The sequence below is a fragment of the Mustela nivalis genome (assembly GCF_964662115.1).
Source record: "Mustela nivalis genome assembly, chromosome: 13".
Taxonomy (NCBI): domain Eukaryota; kingdom Metazoa; phylum Chordata; class Mammalia; order Carnivora; family Mustelidae; genus Mustela; species Mustela nivalis.
The window spans coordinates 28,475,491-28,495,327 of record NC_139032.1 but is presented as its reverse complement, the minus strand read 5'-3'; the positions used below and the strand labels follow the sequence as shown (position 1 = coordinate 28,495,327).

Here is a 19,837-nt window from a genome sequence, read left to right as displayed (position 1 = left end):
AACTGAATCCAGTTTGTTTCTCAAACCCACGTTTGATGACCAAATGGCAAAGGGCTCACTATCTGGAAAAAATGTATTTAGAAACATACCTCATCCTTTACACCCGAATGAGTTCCAGATGGATCATATATTTAAATTTAAGTAACACACCACAGAAGTACTACAAGAAACCATGGAGCCCATTTAATAAATTCCAAGTGGGAAAGGCCTTTCTAACTGTGACACAAAACCCACAAATGATGAAAATAAACAATCTGATAAATTTGACACGTTCAAAAAAATCTGTTCGAGATGATAAAAAAGTTCTGGAGCTGGTTAGTGTGATGGCTACACAACCAGTGTAACTATACTTCATGATCCGCACACTTAAAAACGGTTAAAATGGAAAATGTGATTTTATGTAATTTTACCATAATACAAAAATGTATCCGTGGGAGGAAAACACTAGAAACAAAGTCATAAGACAAATGACAGCCTAGAAAAAAAGATGTACAAATCATGTCATAGACATAAAGCTATTTTTTTTTTTTTTGAGGGAGGGAGAGGGGCAGAGGGAGGGAGAGAGACTCTCCAGCACGCCCCACGCCCAGCACAGAGCCCATCACGGGGTTTGATCTCATGACTCTGGGATCCCAACCTGAGCCAAAATCAAGAGTTGGACGGTTAACCACTGAGCCACGCGGGCACCAATGAAAGCTCTTTTTCATATATAAAGGGCCCCTACAAATGAATAGAGGTCTACAGAGCTATCAAAAAATGAGCAAATAGTATGAATTGAAAGTTCACAGCAAACACAATTCTTAAACGCATGGAAAGAAGCTTCCACTCCTTCGTATTTAGAAATTAACGAAACCATGCTCAACAAATGGCAAGAACCCAACAGTTGTGGGAGGCAGTAGAGAGATCGGTTCTCGATTGTGGGTAGCAGCCTAGTTTAAAAAAAAAAAAAACAACCCAACCTGGCAATAGCTACCAGAATGACAAGGGCTTATAATCTTTGACCCAGCATTTCCACTTTCGAGAACTTATCCTATCGGTAACTACAACATTTTACACAAGGGTATTTGTTGCAGCATTATTTGTAATACAAAAATTAAGGGGGAAAGTTCATAGATTGGGAGAGAGACAAATACAGTACACCCTTAGAACAGAAAGAGGCATTCCTTTTTGTACACTAACAGAATGATTTCTGAGATATGTTGAGGTTAAAGAAAAAAAAAGTGCAGAACAAAGTGAACAGCATGATACCATTTCAGTAAAAAACATGAAAATATTTAAATGTTCATTGACTTAAATGTGTGGAGACTATACCTGGATGGATCCCTAGAAGCTGAGTTGCTGGTGCCTGGAAGACAGACAGACAGATGCCACTTCTCCTACCCCACCTCCCTTTGATTCCACGATATGGGAACGCACCAACGATTCCAGAAGACATAAACGGATCTAACTCTGTGTTCCCGAGAACTGGTCATCCCCGCTGGCTTACTGATGACTAATGGAAGTCACCACCCTACTGGACAAGAAGGCCTCCCCTTTCCTAGAAGATGGGGAAGAAAAATGTCAGTCTCCATGATCTCGAACAAAGGGACACAGTCCTCTCCCTTCCTGTTTGCACCACACTGCATCCCACCAGAGGGCAGGACTCTGTCGGCCCGTTCGAACGATGGACACACTCCCAGTTTCTGGAGCCCCTTCTTTCCTGAGTTTCCTCATTGCCCACCAGGGACAACGGGCTACCAACTAGAGTCTCAGGAACTGGCTCCCAGTCCCAGCTTTGAAACCTCACTCACCGAAGCTACCCCATACTTCCTGAGTCTCGAACCAGACACTCAGCACTGGGGATGGAGTGAGACAGGCAAGCACCTCCTTCTCAGATCTGAACAATGGAATAGGGGAAGTGTTCCAGCCAGCCTTTGCCAGCTCACGAGAGGGCCCTGTTCATTTCGCAGGAATCTGGAGAGCAGCTTGTTAAACACAGCCACTGTTGTAATAATATAGAATCAAACAAAGTCACAATCCCTGCAATGACACCGAAAGCTAAAAAGATAGCACAACTGCAACTGGCAGGGAAGTTGAAAAACAGCTGAGTATAATGAATATAATTTGTACCAGGAGGAGAGAAGGTCCAACAGGAGATCACATGTCAGATTTAATGGTGATAAATTTATTGGGAAAAGAATGAGCAGACAAGGATGCAGCAACATTTTGTCAAAACATTATGGACGGGAGGTCAGCCGACACAGACATCAAGGAAAGTTCATGAGACGCGACGGGCTATGTGGAATTTACAACACACTGTGCATATTTCACTGTTTGTAAATTGCATGTTACACCTCCTTTATATCAAATTTATAATAAAGTGTGGACGTGTATATGCATACATGAGTACCCATATTTTTTATATATTTATTTATTTGACAGAGAGAGATCACAGGTAGGCAGAGAGGCAGGCAGAGAGAGAGGAAGGGAAGCAGGATCCCTGCTGAGCAGAGAGCCCGATGTGGGGCTCGATCCCAGGACCCTGAGATCATGACCTGAGCGGAAGGCAGAGGCCCAACCCACTGAGCCACCCAGGCGCCCCCATGTGCACCCATATTATATGCATTTATGTGTGTACACGTAAACACACATGCCCACATTTCAATCACCATCGAATTGAACTCTACTGCCTTGAGCTCTGTTTCCCAAACAGTAAAAGCAGCATAAAAAAAACACTTCCCACCTACCTTCAAGGGTCAATAAAAAACAATGAAGTAAGAAATCCAGTTGTTACCAATAGCCTGACTCTTCCCACCCTGCAGGGGCTGATTTTAAAATACCTGCTCTCAACCACTTCCCCCTTGTTGTGGCGATTTCGAGCACCTGTCGTCTTGCCTGTAATCTCTCACTGCAGAGGAAGTACAACCCCAGGACCAAGAGCTGTACCCCACTAAAAACGGGTCTCAGGCTGGGCCCCATCCCTATCTGCTCAGGGGTCCCCCGGGGGTCATCCGTAGGTGCTTTCATAGCCCCTGCCCCAGCTGTCCCCCCATTTGCCCTAAGCAGGGGAGACGTGTGCGGCCAATGCCTGTTTTCCCATCAACCGTTTACACAACCCCACCGGAGCTGCCGTTTCGTCTCTCTGGGTGGCATTCCAAGCACTTGCCGTAGAATTAATTTGAAACTGGAATTAAACCCTATCCTTTCAGAACACACGACGCACCTTTCTACCGGTACTAGAATCAATTCACATCGGCTGAGGAAGAAGTCGATTCTAGGTCAAGACTTCCCTTTTCCGTTGTGAAGCCCCAGTTTTCAAGCATTTTAAAAGCATTATAAAAAGAGCAAATTTGACAGACAGATAACTGGGCAACTGCAGACTGCAAGAAGGTTTGACTCCAAGTCCCTTAGGTTTTCCCTCAGAAACTGCAAATATTCCGGGACACGCAGCTGGGCTGGGGAGGATCCGCTCCCAGGCTCCGCACAGCCAGGTGCTGCTTTCTTCGAGAAACACACCAGCTGTGGCCGGGGACAGGTTGGTACCTGGTACACACGGCCTCCGCTTCCTAGCTTCTCTTCCGTCACTGAAACGGGGTCAACCCCATTTTACTCCCACTAGACTCTCACATTTTTAAATACATATGACACTGAGAATATGCTGCATGGTCAAAGCACCGGCAGAGTCTGGGGACATCATCACTGCGCTACAGTGGAAAAGATACAGCTGTTCAGTCCACATCCTTCCCTGTAGAGAGCAGTGTGATATGGGGACCTTCACAGGACTGTCCTGTGTCAGTGTTATCCCAAAGATGAAAACACACGATGCATCTTCAGGAACTTTTTCGTGATTATTTGTCCACCTTGGAAACTCAGGAACTATGGCTGCAGTCCTTCCCTGTAGAATTTTGTGATTATGACCAGTTAAAGAAACTGATCATCAAACAAGAGATATTTCTGGAATACCTTCTTGCAAGATGCTGCGAACAAAAGAACTGTGGCATCTTGAAGGGCTTCCAATCCAGGGTGCACGCACACGCGCACGCACACACACACGGAGAGCCAACAGTGCAATGGTGGGGAGTGTAAACGTATGAATGTGCCGAAGAGGAACTGCCCCCAAGGTTCACAAAAGGAGGGCTTTGAAGTGGGATGCTCTGCTCAGGGTGACCTTCCTGGGGGAAAGAGAATATACACCCAGAATCAGGAGGAGCGCTGAGGGTCCCCCACGGTGACAGGGGGATTCTGACCACCTGCACCACACAGGGGAACAGGGACATACAGGCCCAGCATCAGTCCACATTGCCACCGATGGATGTCCTTTTCCTGGTTATCCTCCATCGCCTCCATGTGTCCACCTTCACCTGCACCCCCAGTGCATTCTTCACTCTTCTCTGCCCAGGCCAGTGGCTGTCTCCCCGCCCGCCACAGACTGCATCACTGGGTCTCCCCGCAGGCGGTTAACGGGAGGTGCTGGCAAGAGGTTAGAGGGAAAGAGAGGGAAGTGGTGTGTGCTGGTAGCTCTCCTCGGGGGTCCAGCTCATCCTCAGCAGGTATGAGACCCCCAGACTGTTGTATACGTGGCCATTCCATAACCTTCGCCTGAACCCTTGGGAGTGGACTCATTTCCTGCCAGCACCCTGATGGACACATTTCCTTTTTCCACAACACTCCCAAGCCATGGCCCTTTCACACCCTCCCCCACTGGCAAGCGTCCCCCAGGTGACTTCTCCACTAGTGCCCCTGTCCCCAGGGATCTGGGAGCCCTGGCGGGGCACTGGCCACACCTCCTGTCAGGGAGGCCGCCAGACCCGACCTTCTACCTTTAAAAGCCCCTGCTAGGAGGGAGGGATCTAGGAGCCAGTACTCAGCCATAGGGGCCCCCATGGTCACACAGCATGCCCTACCATCCACTCCGCTAGAGAGGCAGAAACCGGGGGCTACAAGAAATGAAAAGAAAAGTAGGAGTTCTCTAGCTTTGACTTAAAATTAGTGACCAGTATATTAAAAAAAAAAAAAAAAAAAAAAAAAAGGTCAATACCTATTAAGCAGGTTAAAAACAGAGTCCTCAACACAGGAGCAGAAAGCCTCCCCTGGGAGTGAGCAGGGTGGACGAGGGTCAGGCAGCAGGGGGAGCCTGGCTGTGACTCCCAGCAGCCTGGTCAGCATGGAGGGGCACAGCGCAAACCGGGGCATTAGCCACAGGTAGCTCCCACGGCCGAGGGAGGGAGTAACACCTGGCATCTGGAAGTCTGACCAGCAGCCTCTCTAGGTCTTCCTCACTGTCAGCCCCATGCCAGGCTTCTGGGACACGCAGACCCTTCTGCTCCACGGACAGCATGCTGGAAAGCACCTACCCCAGACCTCCTGCTCCCACCACCTGGCCGCCCGCCACATTCACTCCCCAGCTCTCGATACCAATTTCAGTAGCTTCCTTCAAGGGCATTTTCATTGCTCCTTGGGTGCAGGATCCTGCTTACCTATGACCAGCTCCAACCCTTGGGCCCGTGAGTCAACTCTTCCCTGTCTCGATCCCGGAGCCCAGTCATTCTCAACAGGAAGTGGGGAGGGGGTGCCCCTCAACAATCACGGAACAATGTTTACAGACATTTTGCGTTGTCACACCTTGGGGGGGTGGAGGGCACTACAGGCATCCAGTGGGTGGAGGCCAGGGGCGCCGCTAAGCATCCCCCAGCATACCAGACAGCACCACGACGGAGAAGGATAGCAACCAAATGGTCACTAGCATCACAGGAGAAATGCCTGGTGTCGAAGGAGCACAGTGAACTTACACTGAACGTATTAGAGGAGCTGGCCTTCTGCTGGATGTTTCATGGGTGTTTTAAGGTTTTTTTTTAAACTTTTTTAAAACATAAAAGTTTTTTTAAAACTCAAGGAGCCTGGATGGCTCAGTGGGTTAAGCCTCTGCCTTCGGCTGGGGTCATGATCTCAGGGTCCTGGGATCCAGCCCTGCATCGGGCTTTCTGGCCAGCAGGAAGCCTGCTTCCCCCTCTCTCTCTGCCTGCCTCTCTAAATAAATAAAATCTTAAAAATAAATAAATAAAGTTCTTTAAACCTCCCTCCCAAGATGGTGACCAAGGCACAGTACACAAAGTGAGCTGCGCCGCCCACCACCCAATTTCTAGACACTGCTTAGCGGTTTGGGCATCCCATGGTCCCTCTGCTATTTTATACACATTATCCAAGGGCGAGATCTTCCTGAATCTCAGTTTTCTGATCTGTAAAATGTGGGTAACAATACCTACCTCCAGCTCCCGGCCTAGAGAGGTTCCCCGAAAATCTGTTTCCTGGTCTCCCACTTCACACCAGATTTCCACTTGCTTCCCGGGAATATAGGGACAGAGACACACGGACACACTCAGCCGCTCAGGTACCCACCCGCTTACATTATTACATCCCCACAAGAATCTGAATAAATGAATGAAAAAAAACCAATGACCCCTCTAGGTCCAAATGACCGTTCCCTGCCCAAACTCCAAAAACGGGTTTCTGTTACTTGGTTTCTCTCACGTCTTACTTGGGCTTTCTATTATCATTGGTTGTGCAAAGTCCGTCCACTCTGCATGGTTGGAAACTTGTTGAGATTAAGTCAAACGAGTGCTGGGCCCCTTGCATGTCCAGCCAAGCCCGGGGGAAGGAAGAGACGATGAACAGATAATACGGCTCACGCGACAGTTTTGTTTCACGGTCCACTTATGTGGCCTGTTTATAGTCACTACGCCGTTCCCTGACATTTCATCTGAACTCACCTTCTAGATCCAGCTTCCAAGTATTTTCCTTTACAAATTTGTGAGCATTTAATGTCACTTTCATAAACTAAAGCTATCCACTCAATGGGCCTGCAGAATAAGGCATCGCCCTTTAAAAGTGGCCTCTTGGGCAGCAGCCATGTTCCCTGCACCAACGAGACCCCAGCCCAGGGGAATAAGGACGGGCACTCCAGCGTGTAAGTGGGCATTCACTCCCAGCACCGGGCAGAGCCTCCCGGCCATTAAGTGAGTCCTAACAATTCAGTCTTTCAGTCACCAACCTAATAGGCTTTTCTTGGCACGGGCAATTTGGGCTTCGCCAAACACTCATTTTCACATCTTAAATCAGTACGTGTCAGAGCTAAACGGAGGCTCGGCTCTGCCACAGGTCTTGTGTTCTGAGGCAAACTCGTCTTGCTCAGGAACTCGGGGGCCCGCACACTCACTGCAGACCTCTTTTTCCATAAAGATCTGTGACAAAAAGCAGTGGTTTGTGCCTCTGATCAAATGCCTGGGGTCTTCTCTGGCGGCTTAGGACTACTTTTAACTTAAAAAGCAGCTAGAAAAATGAAATAGGCTTTTCGGGAACTCAAGGACAGCACAGGAAAGCTGAATCTGCATGCTGACACGTCCCGGGTTCCCAGTAAATGCCAGGAGGGCTAACCCTCGGAGCATTTCTGAGCAGCTGACACCTGGCTTCCCTGGACACATCTCTTTCCATAAACCTCCTTAACAGAAGCTTCTCCCTCCCTCTTCCCATGGCATCTGGATGGAATTTCTTTAATTTCTTTTCTTTTCTTTCTTTCTTTCTTTTTTTTCTTTTCTTTAAGGATTTTATTTATTTGAGAGAGACAGAGAGAACACCAGCAGGGGGAGGGGCAGAGGGAGAAGCAGGTTCCCCGCTGAGCAGGGAGCCCGATGGGGGCCTTGATCTCAGGACACTAAGATCATGACCAGAGCCAAAGGCAGATGCTTAACCCACTGAGCCACCCGGGCATCCCTGGGTGGACTTTCAAGATGGTATCTTATCCCCAACAGCCCACATTTTTCTTCTTTTTTAAGATTTTATTTCTTTATTTGACAGAGAAAGAAACAGCAAGAGAAGGAACACAAGCAGGGGAAGTGCAAAGGGAGAGGCAGGCTTCCCGCTGAGCAGGGTGACTGATGCAGGGCTCAACCCCACGACCCTGGGATCTTGACCTGAGCCGAAGGCAGCCACTTAACGACTGAGCCACCCACACGCCCCAGCAGCCCACTTTTGAATGCCCAGCTAAATTCCTTATTTGTTTCCCAGGAACTCCAAGAGCCATTTACCACAACATGAGGCCAACTTGCTGAGGGAGCCCAGCACATAAACCGAGTCCTGTGTCGGTGCCCACCAGCAAGGGGCAGGCACGCCTACAAGGATGGATCAGATAAACTATCAGATGAACAAAGTCGAGCCTGGCAGAGTGAGCCCATCCTGCAGGCTGAGTCGAAGATAGAAGAGAATGGAGAAGAGAAGGCGGAAGAAGAGAACTAAGGAGTGAACCCTTACCCCCCACCCCACTGCCAGGTGTCCAGGAGGAACGAATGGAGACAAGGGACAGTCCTGTCACAGAGATTCAGAAGCATGTCATATAGTGCCCTCTCCCTTGGTCCTTCTCACCCTCTCCATCTTGTTAACCAGCCACCATTTCTTAAGCATTTACTCTATGCCTGGTACCAGTCCAAGCACTTTACACACATTACCTACAATCTCACAGCGAACTTGGGAGACAAGTATGATTGCTGTTCCCATTTAATGGATGAAAAAACAGAATCCAGTGAGTTTCCCAAGGTAACAGCTGATGCATTGTGGAATCAGGGATTTGGGTCCAAAGCTCTGAACCATATTCTAATTTCTGCATATGTACCTTCATTAAGCAAATAAGTAAGACCTACTGTGTGCTTACCTTAATCCCACCCAAGAGAAGTGACATAAGAAGCCACGTTCTCTACTCAGAAAACGCACAATCCATAGGGAGAGTGGAGAATCACAGGCAGAACCCAGTTGCGCAAGCACACCAAGTGGCTGCTTCTTCATTCCGAATTGTTAAGGAATACAGAAACCAAGGAAGACAGGCTTCCTGGTGGACCAGCCGGGGACATGCTCTGGAGAAGGCACGGGCTGCCACTCCAGGTCATTTCTCCAGGCGATCGCTCTTCTCTCATGTAGATGACTTTCTTAAAATTATCTTCATCAGAGAGAGAACAGTGCTTCTGAAGAGGAGATGAGACCTACACAGGGTGGTCCCTACAAGTCAGCGATATTCACAAAACAGGACATGCTCGTTCAACCCCGGGATCACATTCGGCCAAACCCAGGGACTTCACACTTCCACACACACCACGCTGAGGCCTGCCCACTGCTGTATTTGCCAAGCACTGCATCAAGAGAGCGGTGGGGAGAGTATAGACTGATAAAACTTTATCCTGGAAAATATTCTGCTTGTACTCACCCACCTCCTCTCCCAGACAACTGAGCCAGCCCTACATGAGGGAAAATACAGGGTGGTACATAGGGCCAGCCCTCACCAGTTCTCGAAGGGAAAACTGTAAATATCCTCCAGCTATCCCAAAGCTTGTTCGGATTACAAAGAAATGCCAAGAATAGGATACCAAGTGGTCACCTGATAGGCTCACGTCCAGATGGGATGACAGCTTCCAGCGGCACAATGTTGGACACATGACATCTGGGAGAAAAAGGAGCGGGAGGGCCTGAAGTCAGCCCGGCCTCGCCCAGAGCAGCCCAGTGCCATAGCACTTGCGCCGGGAGAGGGTAAGAAAGCTAACCCGTGCTCAGCAGGAGCCAGACGAGCTCCTGAGGACTAACTCGGTAGAAGTTTCTGGCTTCAAGGACAACAGCTCACATGCTGATTCTAGATACTCTGAGTGGCAAAGACAATATTTAGAGAGACAGCTTTGTATAATCACGCCCCAGGTGTACAGGAGAAACCCCGGGCAGGCTCTGCTTTCAAATTATACTGATTTATATCCCAATAAAATGGCATTTGTAAGGTAGCAAGTGACCAGTTAGCGGATTGGGTTTGGGTTTTGCTTACCAAATTTCTACAGAGAGCTCCTCTGTGTATCACGTACGAGTCAGCATCTCAGACATCAGCAGCCGGCTGGTCAAAGTCTTTTCTCGACAGCGTCTGAGACACACATACATACCTACACTGCTTACCTAGAAACTACAGACTGCTTACCACCAACAACAAAAAAACTGGAGCTCCGCACAGATGAGGCAAAGGAACTTCTCGGAGGAGGGTGGGCAGCAAAGGCCTCAGTCAGCTGCAACGACTGATCTCTTCTGCCCCAAGCCACTCCCTCTTTGTCCCTACAGATCCCTCCTTCTTGTTCCTTGCCTCACCCAAGTCCTACCTACCCTCTGCACATGCAGCCTGCTCACAGGCTGAGGAAGAGCTATTCCTTTTCATACAGATCGAAAAAGGGGCACTGCTTATTTTCCCTACATTTCTTTTTCTTTTTTTAAGATTTTATTTATTTATTTGACAGAGACAGAGATCACAAGTAGGCAGAGAGACAGGCAGAGAGAGAGAGGAAGCAGGCTCCCTGCTGAGCAGAGAGCCCGATGCGGGGCTCCATTCCAGGATCCTGAGATCATGACCTGAGCGGAAGGCAGAGGCTTAACCCACTGAGCCATCCACGGGCCCCTTACATTTATTTTTCAACTGGAAAATTCTACCCTCACGGGCCTGCAACATGAGCACGGAAGATGGAAGTAAGGTCTCAAAACTCCCGATTTTTTAAGTTACAAAGAAAACTGTGCGTGGTTTCAAAGGCAGGAAACGCCGAGTTGCAGAAAGAGCTCTTGAACTACAGGAAAGAATGGAAATTAGCTCATTCCTTGCAGGTGAACACTTACAATATCCATACTACTTGAGAGAAACCAGCCTCGTTCATCACATTAGATCATAATAACAATAATTAGGTAGTTTTGACAGAAAATATGTCCCCAAAGAGAGGCCACACTCAGAGCCAAATTTCCCAGCTGAAAACCATCAATAAAAACTTTTCAAACACCAGAGATCAGCAGTTTCCAGCATTCATTTGCTCAAACATTATGTTCATCATCCAAAGTTGAATGTGTGTATAAAGGGAAAAAAATCTACAACATTCACCCCACCTCCTGTCCTGACATCTCTGAACATATACAGTTGAATAAAATTCCTTAAGCTCACACTTGAAAGGTCGTAGAACAGGGGGGTGAGCCCCATGGTCATTTCTCAGGGGGAGGTAACATGACACGTAAGTGACCACAGTGTGACCTGTAAGCCATACTTGCTTCTAACGTCACCTAAAAAGAGAGAGATAATAAGCGAGATGGGTTACCTAAGAAAGATTTATTACACAGACCCAGATGTTCAATCCCATTTAGATATTGTAGAAGAAACTGGATGGCAATTTTTTCCCTCCTTTTTCTCTCTCCCAACTGCCCATTTAAAGGAATTCATTTAGAATGTTAATAAAGTGATAAATTGGGTTTACTATAAATAATTATACTGTCATATCATCTCTTTCAAGGCTGAAAGATGAGGCTTTCTGTTGTGATAATCTACCTCAATAAACCAAGGCAAAACAATTAAGTATTGCCTTCCACATAAAGGCTCAGGCAACGGCACAGCAGCCCTACCCCAGATAGACTAGCGCTACTTCGTGAAACACGAAATACTTTGTCACTTAGGGGATGGCCCACCGGGCAGAGCCGTGACTCTCACATATGATGTTACTCAAAGGTTCAGTAATACGAAGAGTGTTCTGTGAACTTTCTAAAAAGCTAAACTATTAACTTGGGGAGTTGGGTCAAACCATGCCACACACGAACATCATTCATAACTGTGGGGCACAAGGGAAAACAAAAGAAGTTTCTGTGTGCAGGAAAGTGGCCAGGAGAGTTCTGAGCTCAGAGTAAGCATCTGGCTGGGGGGAAGAATCTAGCCTTCAGGGAAGTTGGCTACTAGCTGCTCCTAACCACCGTCTCCAAGGCAGATATTAAAAATGGATTGGCAGTAGCCGGCTTCCCAGGTCACCTCTCTCAAATATCTTGCCAAATCCTAACTAGTGTAAAGAACATTCGAAGCAGGCCTGGCCAGGTTCGGGCCCACCTCTTGCTACCTACTAACCAGGTGCTTGAGACACCGGCCCTGTCTAAGCACTGACCGGATGAAATGGGAGGGGAGGACCCACAGATGACTCCCAGCTTCTTCCAGGTCCGGGTGCAGAGGGGTCTTCGTTAAGGCATGCCCATCCTTTCCACCAGGATGTGGCTTCTTCATCTCATGATCAGTAATAGGCTTCTGCTAAAATCATGTTTTATTGCATTCATACAAAATACCTGGCTTGCGTAGGTACACACAGCAGCTGCCTAGAATTCAGGGTGAAAGCTGGTAACACATCTCCCTGTAGGAAGACAGGGAGCCTTCAAAGAGGTCAGATGACGTGACTGACCTTGTAGCTCACCGGGCGTGGGCCTTGCCCTCCCACCATACCCTCTCCAAGGGTATCCGGCGACACATGTCTGTGCCTCTCCACCCAGATGCCCTCCTCAGCCCCACTCCGCCTGGGAGGAAATAGTCTTTGGCTTTGAGGGATCACAACTTTGCTAGAAGGTCAGAGAACGTATTGACCCTGTCACCTCCCCTTCTAAAACCTCCATATGTAATTCCTGGAATTAATCTGAGCACCCATCTCTGTGAGCCTGCTGTGTGTTTTCCAAGGCTTTGGAGAGGCAGCCAGTGTTATGGGGCCTTAGGTTTCCAAGCGGCTTGGTAAAATACAGGCCTGGGGTAACAGGGAATGGGGGAACTGAAGAGTCAGCCTCTTGCTTCTCAGCTCCCCAGCAATAAAACCTCAACCCTCTATGTTTCTGGCCCCATTGGACCTAAATGATGCCCGCCTGGGTGGTCCAGGGATGCCTTCCCGGTGCTGGCAAGCAAGCATCCAGCCAAACTGCCCCCCAACCGCCATCACTGTGCCCTCCCTTCACAGGCTGGAAGATCATGATTAGACCATCCTAAAATGCACAGAATTCACAGTCACTGAGTGCAGAATGTAGTCGATGATGCCATAATGGTGTTGTACAGTGGGTGACAGAGGACAGCCACCCCCGTGAGCATACCATAACACACAGAGCTGTCAATCACTATGTTGTACACCTGAAATGAATGTAACATTGTGTGTCGACTACACTTCAACTAAAAAAAAAAAAAAAAAAAATCACTGAACATCACCTCTAATGCATCTATTTGAACCTTATCTCTCTTAAAACTTTGCAGCCTCTCCTATCAGAGGAAACATGTGAGGGCGCACGGAAACAGAAAGGCAAATACAAAAAATCACATTCAGCACAGTCCTACGGATGATCTCACAGCCAGCCAGGTGGGCCTGAGATCGCCCCTTCCAAAGGGAAAACAGGCCAGGATGTCTTTCGTCCTTACAGCCACGCAGGACCGCCGTGACTCCACGAACCGACCCAGTGATCCGCAGCAAACCAAATCAAAGACATATGCTGACTCCTGGAGTTTCGGACAAAGCCTTACTTCAATTAAAATGCCTATGGATCGTATGCCAGAATGAGAAAGTTTTAAATTTGAATTATTAAGCTTCCAGCCACCATCCGAATGGATGTAAATTATCTAGCTCCACTTTGTTTCGTTTAAAACGGACCTTGGGCTTGGACATTTTGGCTGCGGTGCATATTACTGTCCAGGCACAGAGAACACAAACGGAAGAGCAGTTTCCACTCTTAGGAGTCACAGCCCTTGACCTCCTAAGCTCATCCCCCACCAGGGTCATCCCTTACTGAGGGCCATACGCACGTACGTGCATGTGTGCACGTGTGTGTGTGTGTGTGTGTTCACAGTGCTTCACACACAACAATTTATTCATCCCATCAACAAGCATTTACTGAGCCCCTACTGATGAGTATCAAAGTTGGTCTTAGAGATACACACCCATGAGCAAGTCCAAGGTCACAGCCCTGGGACGACCTGTGAGGAAAGCAGGTAATCACCTAAACAATGACTCTACAATGTGGGAAACATTGGGATGGGACAACAGGTTATTAAAAATAATACCTCAGGCAGGGACAGCGTGTCAGGTGTTGACAGCCACAGTGTCTCATTCCCACAACACCTTATAAAGATAGGTGTCCCCCCACTTTCCAAATGAGTGTCCCGAGACTGTCTCACACCGCACACTGCCTCTCTTATCAGCATGAGCACTTGCATCGTAATTTAGGTCTTAAATCCCCATCATGGTCCCAACGCAACACCTGGCCACCCGCATGGCTTGTCCAGGCACTGATCCAGATGTCGCTCGGCGGGGGTGTAGCTCAGGGGTAGAGCATTTGACTGCAGATGTCGCTCGGTGTTACACAGCGCACTGCATGCCCTGGGAAGAAAAGACCACGGAGCTCACTCACCACAAGGAGCGCTCCGGCGGGCCACGAGAAGCAAGAGAATAATGACAGCACAAAGCAAGGACCCAGCACGGCACAACAGTCTGTGGTCGCCTACCAGCAGAGCGGAGTGCTTCAAGACAGCAAGTCTGAAGGAGAACTCACTGTGGAGGGAAGGTCTTCAGGAGGCAGGGCCCTGGTCTTAAGATCATGTGAGGTCAGACGGCGGGAGAGGAAAGCGGTGCTCAGCGAGATGTCCAGAAGGCTCCCGTGTTAGGCTGAACCTAAGGGGTTCATGTAAGGGGAGCCCAAGGGCGGGACAAGCCAGCCTGCTCCAGCTGCTAAGAGTGGCGAGGGTACCCCGTGGGGTTACAACTGACCCAGCTATTAGAGCTCGGTTCACAAGAACCCCTCCCAGAAATCACTCCAGGGGATGGAAGCAGTGCTTTATGGATGGAGAGTGAGACCCCAAAGGGCCTCCTGGAGTCAACACAAATTTGAAGACTCACGAAACAGTCTTCTAAAGGGGGGGTGTTGCTCATGACAGGAGTTTGGACTCAGAGTGGGGAGGCCAAGGGCAACATCAACGTGCCTCCCCGCACATGACCCTTTTCCCAGAAGACCTCCATTCACAAAATTGGCAAACAGAAGGCTGAACAAAAATTGACTTGCAGGCCAAGTTATTAGCCTACCTGAAACACGCACATGTGTCAGTCAGTCCTGCAGATAATATCTCCCTTGGTTAAATGCTTCACTGCGGATTAAAATACTTCTACATGTGTTAGACTATGTGATTTTCAAAACAGCCACAACATAAGCACTGAGCCTCTCACTTTATTTTTTTCTAAGTTTTTATGTATTTATTTAAGTAATGTGTACACCCAACACGGGGCTCAAACTCACAACCCAGAGAACAAGAGTCACATGCTCTTCTGACTGAGCTAGCCAGGCACCCGTAGGCCACTTGCTTTAAAAATGAAGATCCCGAGGGGAGCCTGGGTGGCTCAGTGGGTTAAGCCTCTGCCTTCAGCTCAGGTCATGATCTCAGGGTCCTGGGATGGAGACCCGCATCAGGCTCCCTACCCAATGGGAAATCTGCCGCCCCCCGCCTGTTGCTCTGCCTACTTGTGATCTCTCTCTGTGCCTAATAAATAAATAAATAAAATCTTTAACAACAACAACAAAAAAATGAAGATCCTGAGGGTCAGAGAGGGTAAGGGACTTACTCAAAGTAATTAGCAAGTTGCAGAGCCAGATTTTGAACCAGGATCTCTGCCCAAGGGTCTGTCTGCTGGATCATTAGTGCGACAATCAGAGTACTTTATAAAGTTCTTTACAGGAACAGAGAGCTTTTATGGCAGTCCTGGGCAGTCCACACAGTACATAAGGTACTCTATTGATTTTCCTAAAAGTAAAGCAATAATAGTAATAATATCGAGTGCACCCATCTCACCTCCTCTGGCTATGGACTTGGTCTCAGCATATGCATAAGCGAAAAGAGTACCTATTATTTCGATGACTCCTAAAGACATGCCGGTCAAGTGTAGAATGTACACAGGTCTGGGCATAACTCACTGCTCACAAGGGCCCTGCATCTGTGCTCCTCATCTGCGCATTTCCATTTCTGTGCTCTTTCCTGCATCTCTATCTTAGCTCAGGACTTGTTTTCAGGAAGTGGTTATTTCCAAGGCAGATGTAAAAACCGCAGGGCTTGGGAAAGAAAAAAAAAAAACACTTCCCCCTTAAATCAACCATTTTCCTCATTTTCAGGCAAAGCAAAAGCAGCTGTATCGGACGGATGGAATATATATTTTATTTTAAAACCCCCCAACTCCCAGTTTCTCAGAGCCCTTTCTCCTAAATCCACAGGTCACACAAATTAAATCAGCCCATCAACGAGGTGTCAATTAGCCTTACGTGGTGGGGAGAAAGTTCTACACAGAAACGAAGACCAAGACAAAAGTCAAAGCTAAATGTAGTGAGAACGGGGCACGCTACCTCCCAGCTCAGAGGCAGAGGGCCTGTCATCTCGCCCACTAAGTGAAGATCACAACCCCCCCCCCACCAGCCTTAGGGAGACTTCGGGGTTTTTTTTCTTTCTTTCTCATAACACATAATTCTACCAAAAGATCTTACTGAAAATAAGGTCATATACTTAATCCATAAAGCAATCGGCTCACCTAATTTTAATCACCCCTCTTTCTAAGAGAATTTATATAATGAGGCCACACTACACAAACGGAATTAAAATATATTTTTTCACCATTTTTTTCCCAGTGGGGAAACTCAAAGGAAAACTCCATATACCACTCGCTTTGCTGAAAACCACAGGAATAAAGTGATTTAATTCTAGTTAAAACAAGTACTTTAACCACACACCCTTAAACCTTAATCTTAAACATATCCGTGAAATATGATTTTTCAGAACTTTCCTTCTTCCTTATTCCCTCAGAAAATCTCCAATATATCATAAGCTCCTCCTAAATTCAGGCTCTCAGTGACATCCTGAGTTGGTATTAAACACATACAGAAATACTTTGCTACAGTAACCTTTTAAAAATGGCTTTTAGAGACGCCTGGGTGGCTCAGTGGGTTGGGCCTCTGCCTTCAGCTCAGGTCTTGATCTCTGCGATCCAGGATCAAGGGCTCTCTACTCAGCGGGGAGCCTGCCTTCCCCACACTCCCCCCCCCCCCCCCCCCCGCCTACTTGTGATCTCTCTCTCTTTGTCAAATAAATAAATAAAATCTTTTTTTAAAAATGGCTTTTAGGGGCTCCTGGATGGCTCAGTCAGTTAAGTGTCTGTCTTCTCATGATCCCAGGGTCCTGGGATTGAGCCCTATATCCGGCTCCCTGTTGGGGAGTGGAAACCTGCTTCTCCCTCTCCCCGTCCCCCTGTTTGTGTTCCCTCTCTCGCTATGCCTCTCTCTGTCAAATAACTAACTAAAATCCTTTTTAAAATGACTTTTATTCCCCATTCTTATCTGAACTTGTAAAAAATTGTTGTTAAGCTCCACACTGGAAATTCCCATTTCCCACACCTAGGGTGTGGGTGCTTTTGAATTTCCTTCTTTAAAAAAAAAAAAAAAAAAGCTTAGGATCGGGACATCAGGTGAATATGGAAAAATACATATTTTGATACAAGTGTAAGTAAATACACTCTTTCTGTTTGTTTCAAGATCGTTCACTCAAAACATACCCACTAAAATCAAATCCTTATGTTGAGCCTGAATTTAGGTGTGAAAACTGGGTTTCGTGCTACTTAGATCAGAGCTCAACACATCCTGTCAAATAACCAGTCAAGGGGAAACTGAGCCGCCTCAAAATAATCATTCTTTGTTCACCAGAAACTGAACGACTTTGCCCTCAGAGTCACAGCTCCCGCAAGCAATGGAAGTAATGCTCTGAATCCAGATAGCCATATTAGACTCTCGGTCTTTTATCTGCTACAAATTTAACATTGTAAAGGAAACCAAAGCAACAAGGAACACCAACGGGGTAATTAAATCTCTGGCTGGAGGAAGTTTCAAAATCCAACCCAACACCAACATCGGGCAAGTCGCCATATATGACCTACCCATACTTGCGTTACTCTGAAAATCCAAAGAGAGAAAGCATAAATATTTTAAATCCTACTAATTCGTCGGTACGCTGTTCAAGTCACATACAAGACCTAACACCAGATGCAAATATATCTTACTAAGCTTTTGCCTCATCTCGGAACTGCAAAAGCTGACAAGAATTACTGCAGACAATTAAATCTGTTCCCGTCCAGGGGTCTTGATCAATACCGTATGCAGCATAATCTAGCACTGAAATTGCCTCTTCCATCACAGACCATTGGATTATTGGCTTTATTTCTGGACCCCAGGACGCGCTGGGCTAGCAACTCTTCTCTATAATTTGCACATCTCTTGGAAGGGAGAGGGAGCCGCCTGATTCAAACTGCGTTTGTCTACCGCCCACTGTCCCCAATATTATGCATTCGCACAACCCAGTAGCATGCGCTTCGGGCACCCCCCCCGCCCCCCCCCCGTACCTGCCAAGTTCCTCGCCGGTGTCGTAGTAATCATCCACGTTTTCCTGCCTGAACACAGTCATGATAAACTGTCACTCCTCACCAAAGCCCAGCGCACTTCAGCTCCGCTTCCCACACCATCACCACCGCTCCTGCGCCTCCGTGGGCCCCTCATGCATCAGTCTCCAGTCCTTTAAAATAATAGCAATAATAATAATACAATGATAACCCGAAAACGAAGGAGTCCTCCCCAGCTAAGAGCCCCTCCCAAGGACCACCTCTGCCCGGCTGCCCCGCCCCGCCGGGTGGAGAAGCGCACCCTTTGTTAAACCCGCGCCAGGGACGTCCCCCGGCCCCGCATCGCCAGCGCGCGCGTGGAGCCGGGCACAACCGCACCCCGAGGTCCGCGTCGGCGAAAGCAGGGCGCTCGGCGCGGATCGGAACCGGCTCCGGAAGTGACTGGCCTCCCCGCCTCCCCTCTCTCCACACACGCACGCCCACCCAGCTCCCCACCTCCGGGAGCGCCGCGGGAGAATGAAGCCCTCGCCCCGGCGGAACGCGCCTCGCTGGAAGCATCCCCCTCCGGCCTGCGGCGGCACAGCGGCCCCCGCACCACCTCTCGGCTCCCGCACTCCCCGGCCGCCGCGGCCACCCCCGCTCCTCCCTCGAGCCAGGCAGTCCCCAGAGGCACATTCCAGGCGACTCCCGCCCCGTTACCCGGCCGACCCGGCGTACGGCCGCCCGGGGGAGCAGGGGAGGAAAGGGAGCTGCCGAGGGAGGCGCGGTCGCCCGCTCCCGGTCTCCGCGCCCCGACACAAAGCGCCCGGCCCGGCCCGCGCCACCTGTTCCCACCCAGCCCTCGGGGCAGGGGGAGCCTCCAGGCTGCGGCCCCATTTCTCCCCGCAGTCCAGCCGCCCCCTTCTGGGCCTTCCCGGTTGCCCTGGGCGCTGCCCCGGCAAACCCCGCGGCGCTGCCGCCGCGAAAGCAAAAGCAGGCGGCGGGGCCCGGGAGGGGCCGGGAAGCGCGCGCGCGGCCACTCACCCCGGGCGCCCGGGAGCTGCCCGGGTCCCTCCGTAGCTATCGGAGGCCGACCGAGGGCGCCAGCGCCGGAGTCGAGCCGGGCGGCGGCGGGAGCGCGGGGAGGGAGCGAGGGGGGGGGGGGGCGCGGATCCCACGCGTCCGCCCCGGCGTCGGCTTGGTCGGGCGCTCCCCCTCCGGCTCGGGAGCAGCCCCTCGGCTCCTCGCCGCCTTCCTGGCGGAGGGCGGCCGGCAGGCGGCCAATGGGGACCCCGCGGGCGGGCTGGCGGCACGGCCCACCCACCTCCGAGCTGCCTGGCCCGGCGGGCGCTGCGTTTTCTGCGCAGCGCCGACTGCTCCTCCCAGCTCCGCGCTCTGGGCTCGCTGGCGCGCTCTACCGCGCACACCCCCGCACACACCCACTCACCCACACCCACTCACCCACACCCACCCTGGAGCCGAGGGAGCGCCGCGCGCGTCGTGGGCGCCCCACCTGTGCACGCCGCTCGGCTGCCCCCTTCCGCCGCGTTCCAGAGAAATGCGACTCCTTCCTCCAGCGAAATGTGTCCTGAGCGCCTGGCATGTGCCAGGCACGGTGCTCGGCCCCGGGAACT

General features: G+C 49.6%; 1 protein-coding gene across 1 annotated transcript in view; it reads right to left on the bottom strand.

The window, feature by feature from the left end:
• The window catches only part of DAPK1 (death associated protein kinase 1), a 171,684-nt gene extending 152,245 nt beyond the window's left edge, over positions 1-19,439 (bottom strand). Inside the window, exons 1-2 of the mRNA XM_082697211.1 lie at positions 19,248-19,439; positions 18,228-18,397 (exon numbers count right to left, since the gene is read on the bottom strand). Of these exons, the coding sequence (XP_082553337.1) occupies positions 18,228-18,289 (62 nt within the window). The 5' untranslated portion in view covers positions 18,290-18,397; positions 19,248-19,439. The remainder of the gene's footprint in view (positions 1-18,227; positions 18,398-19,247) is intronic.
• Positions 19,440-19,837: the final 398 nt, after the last annotated feature.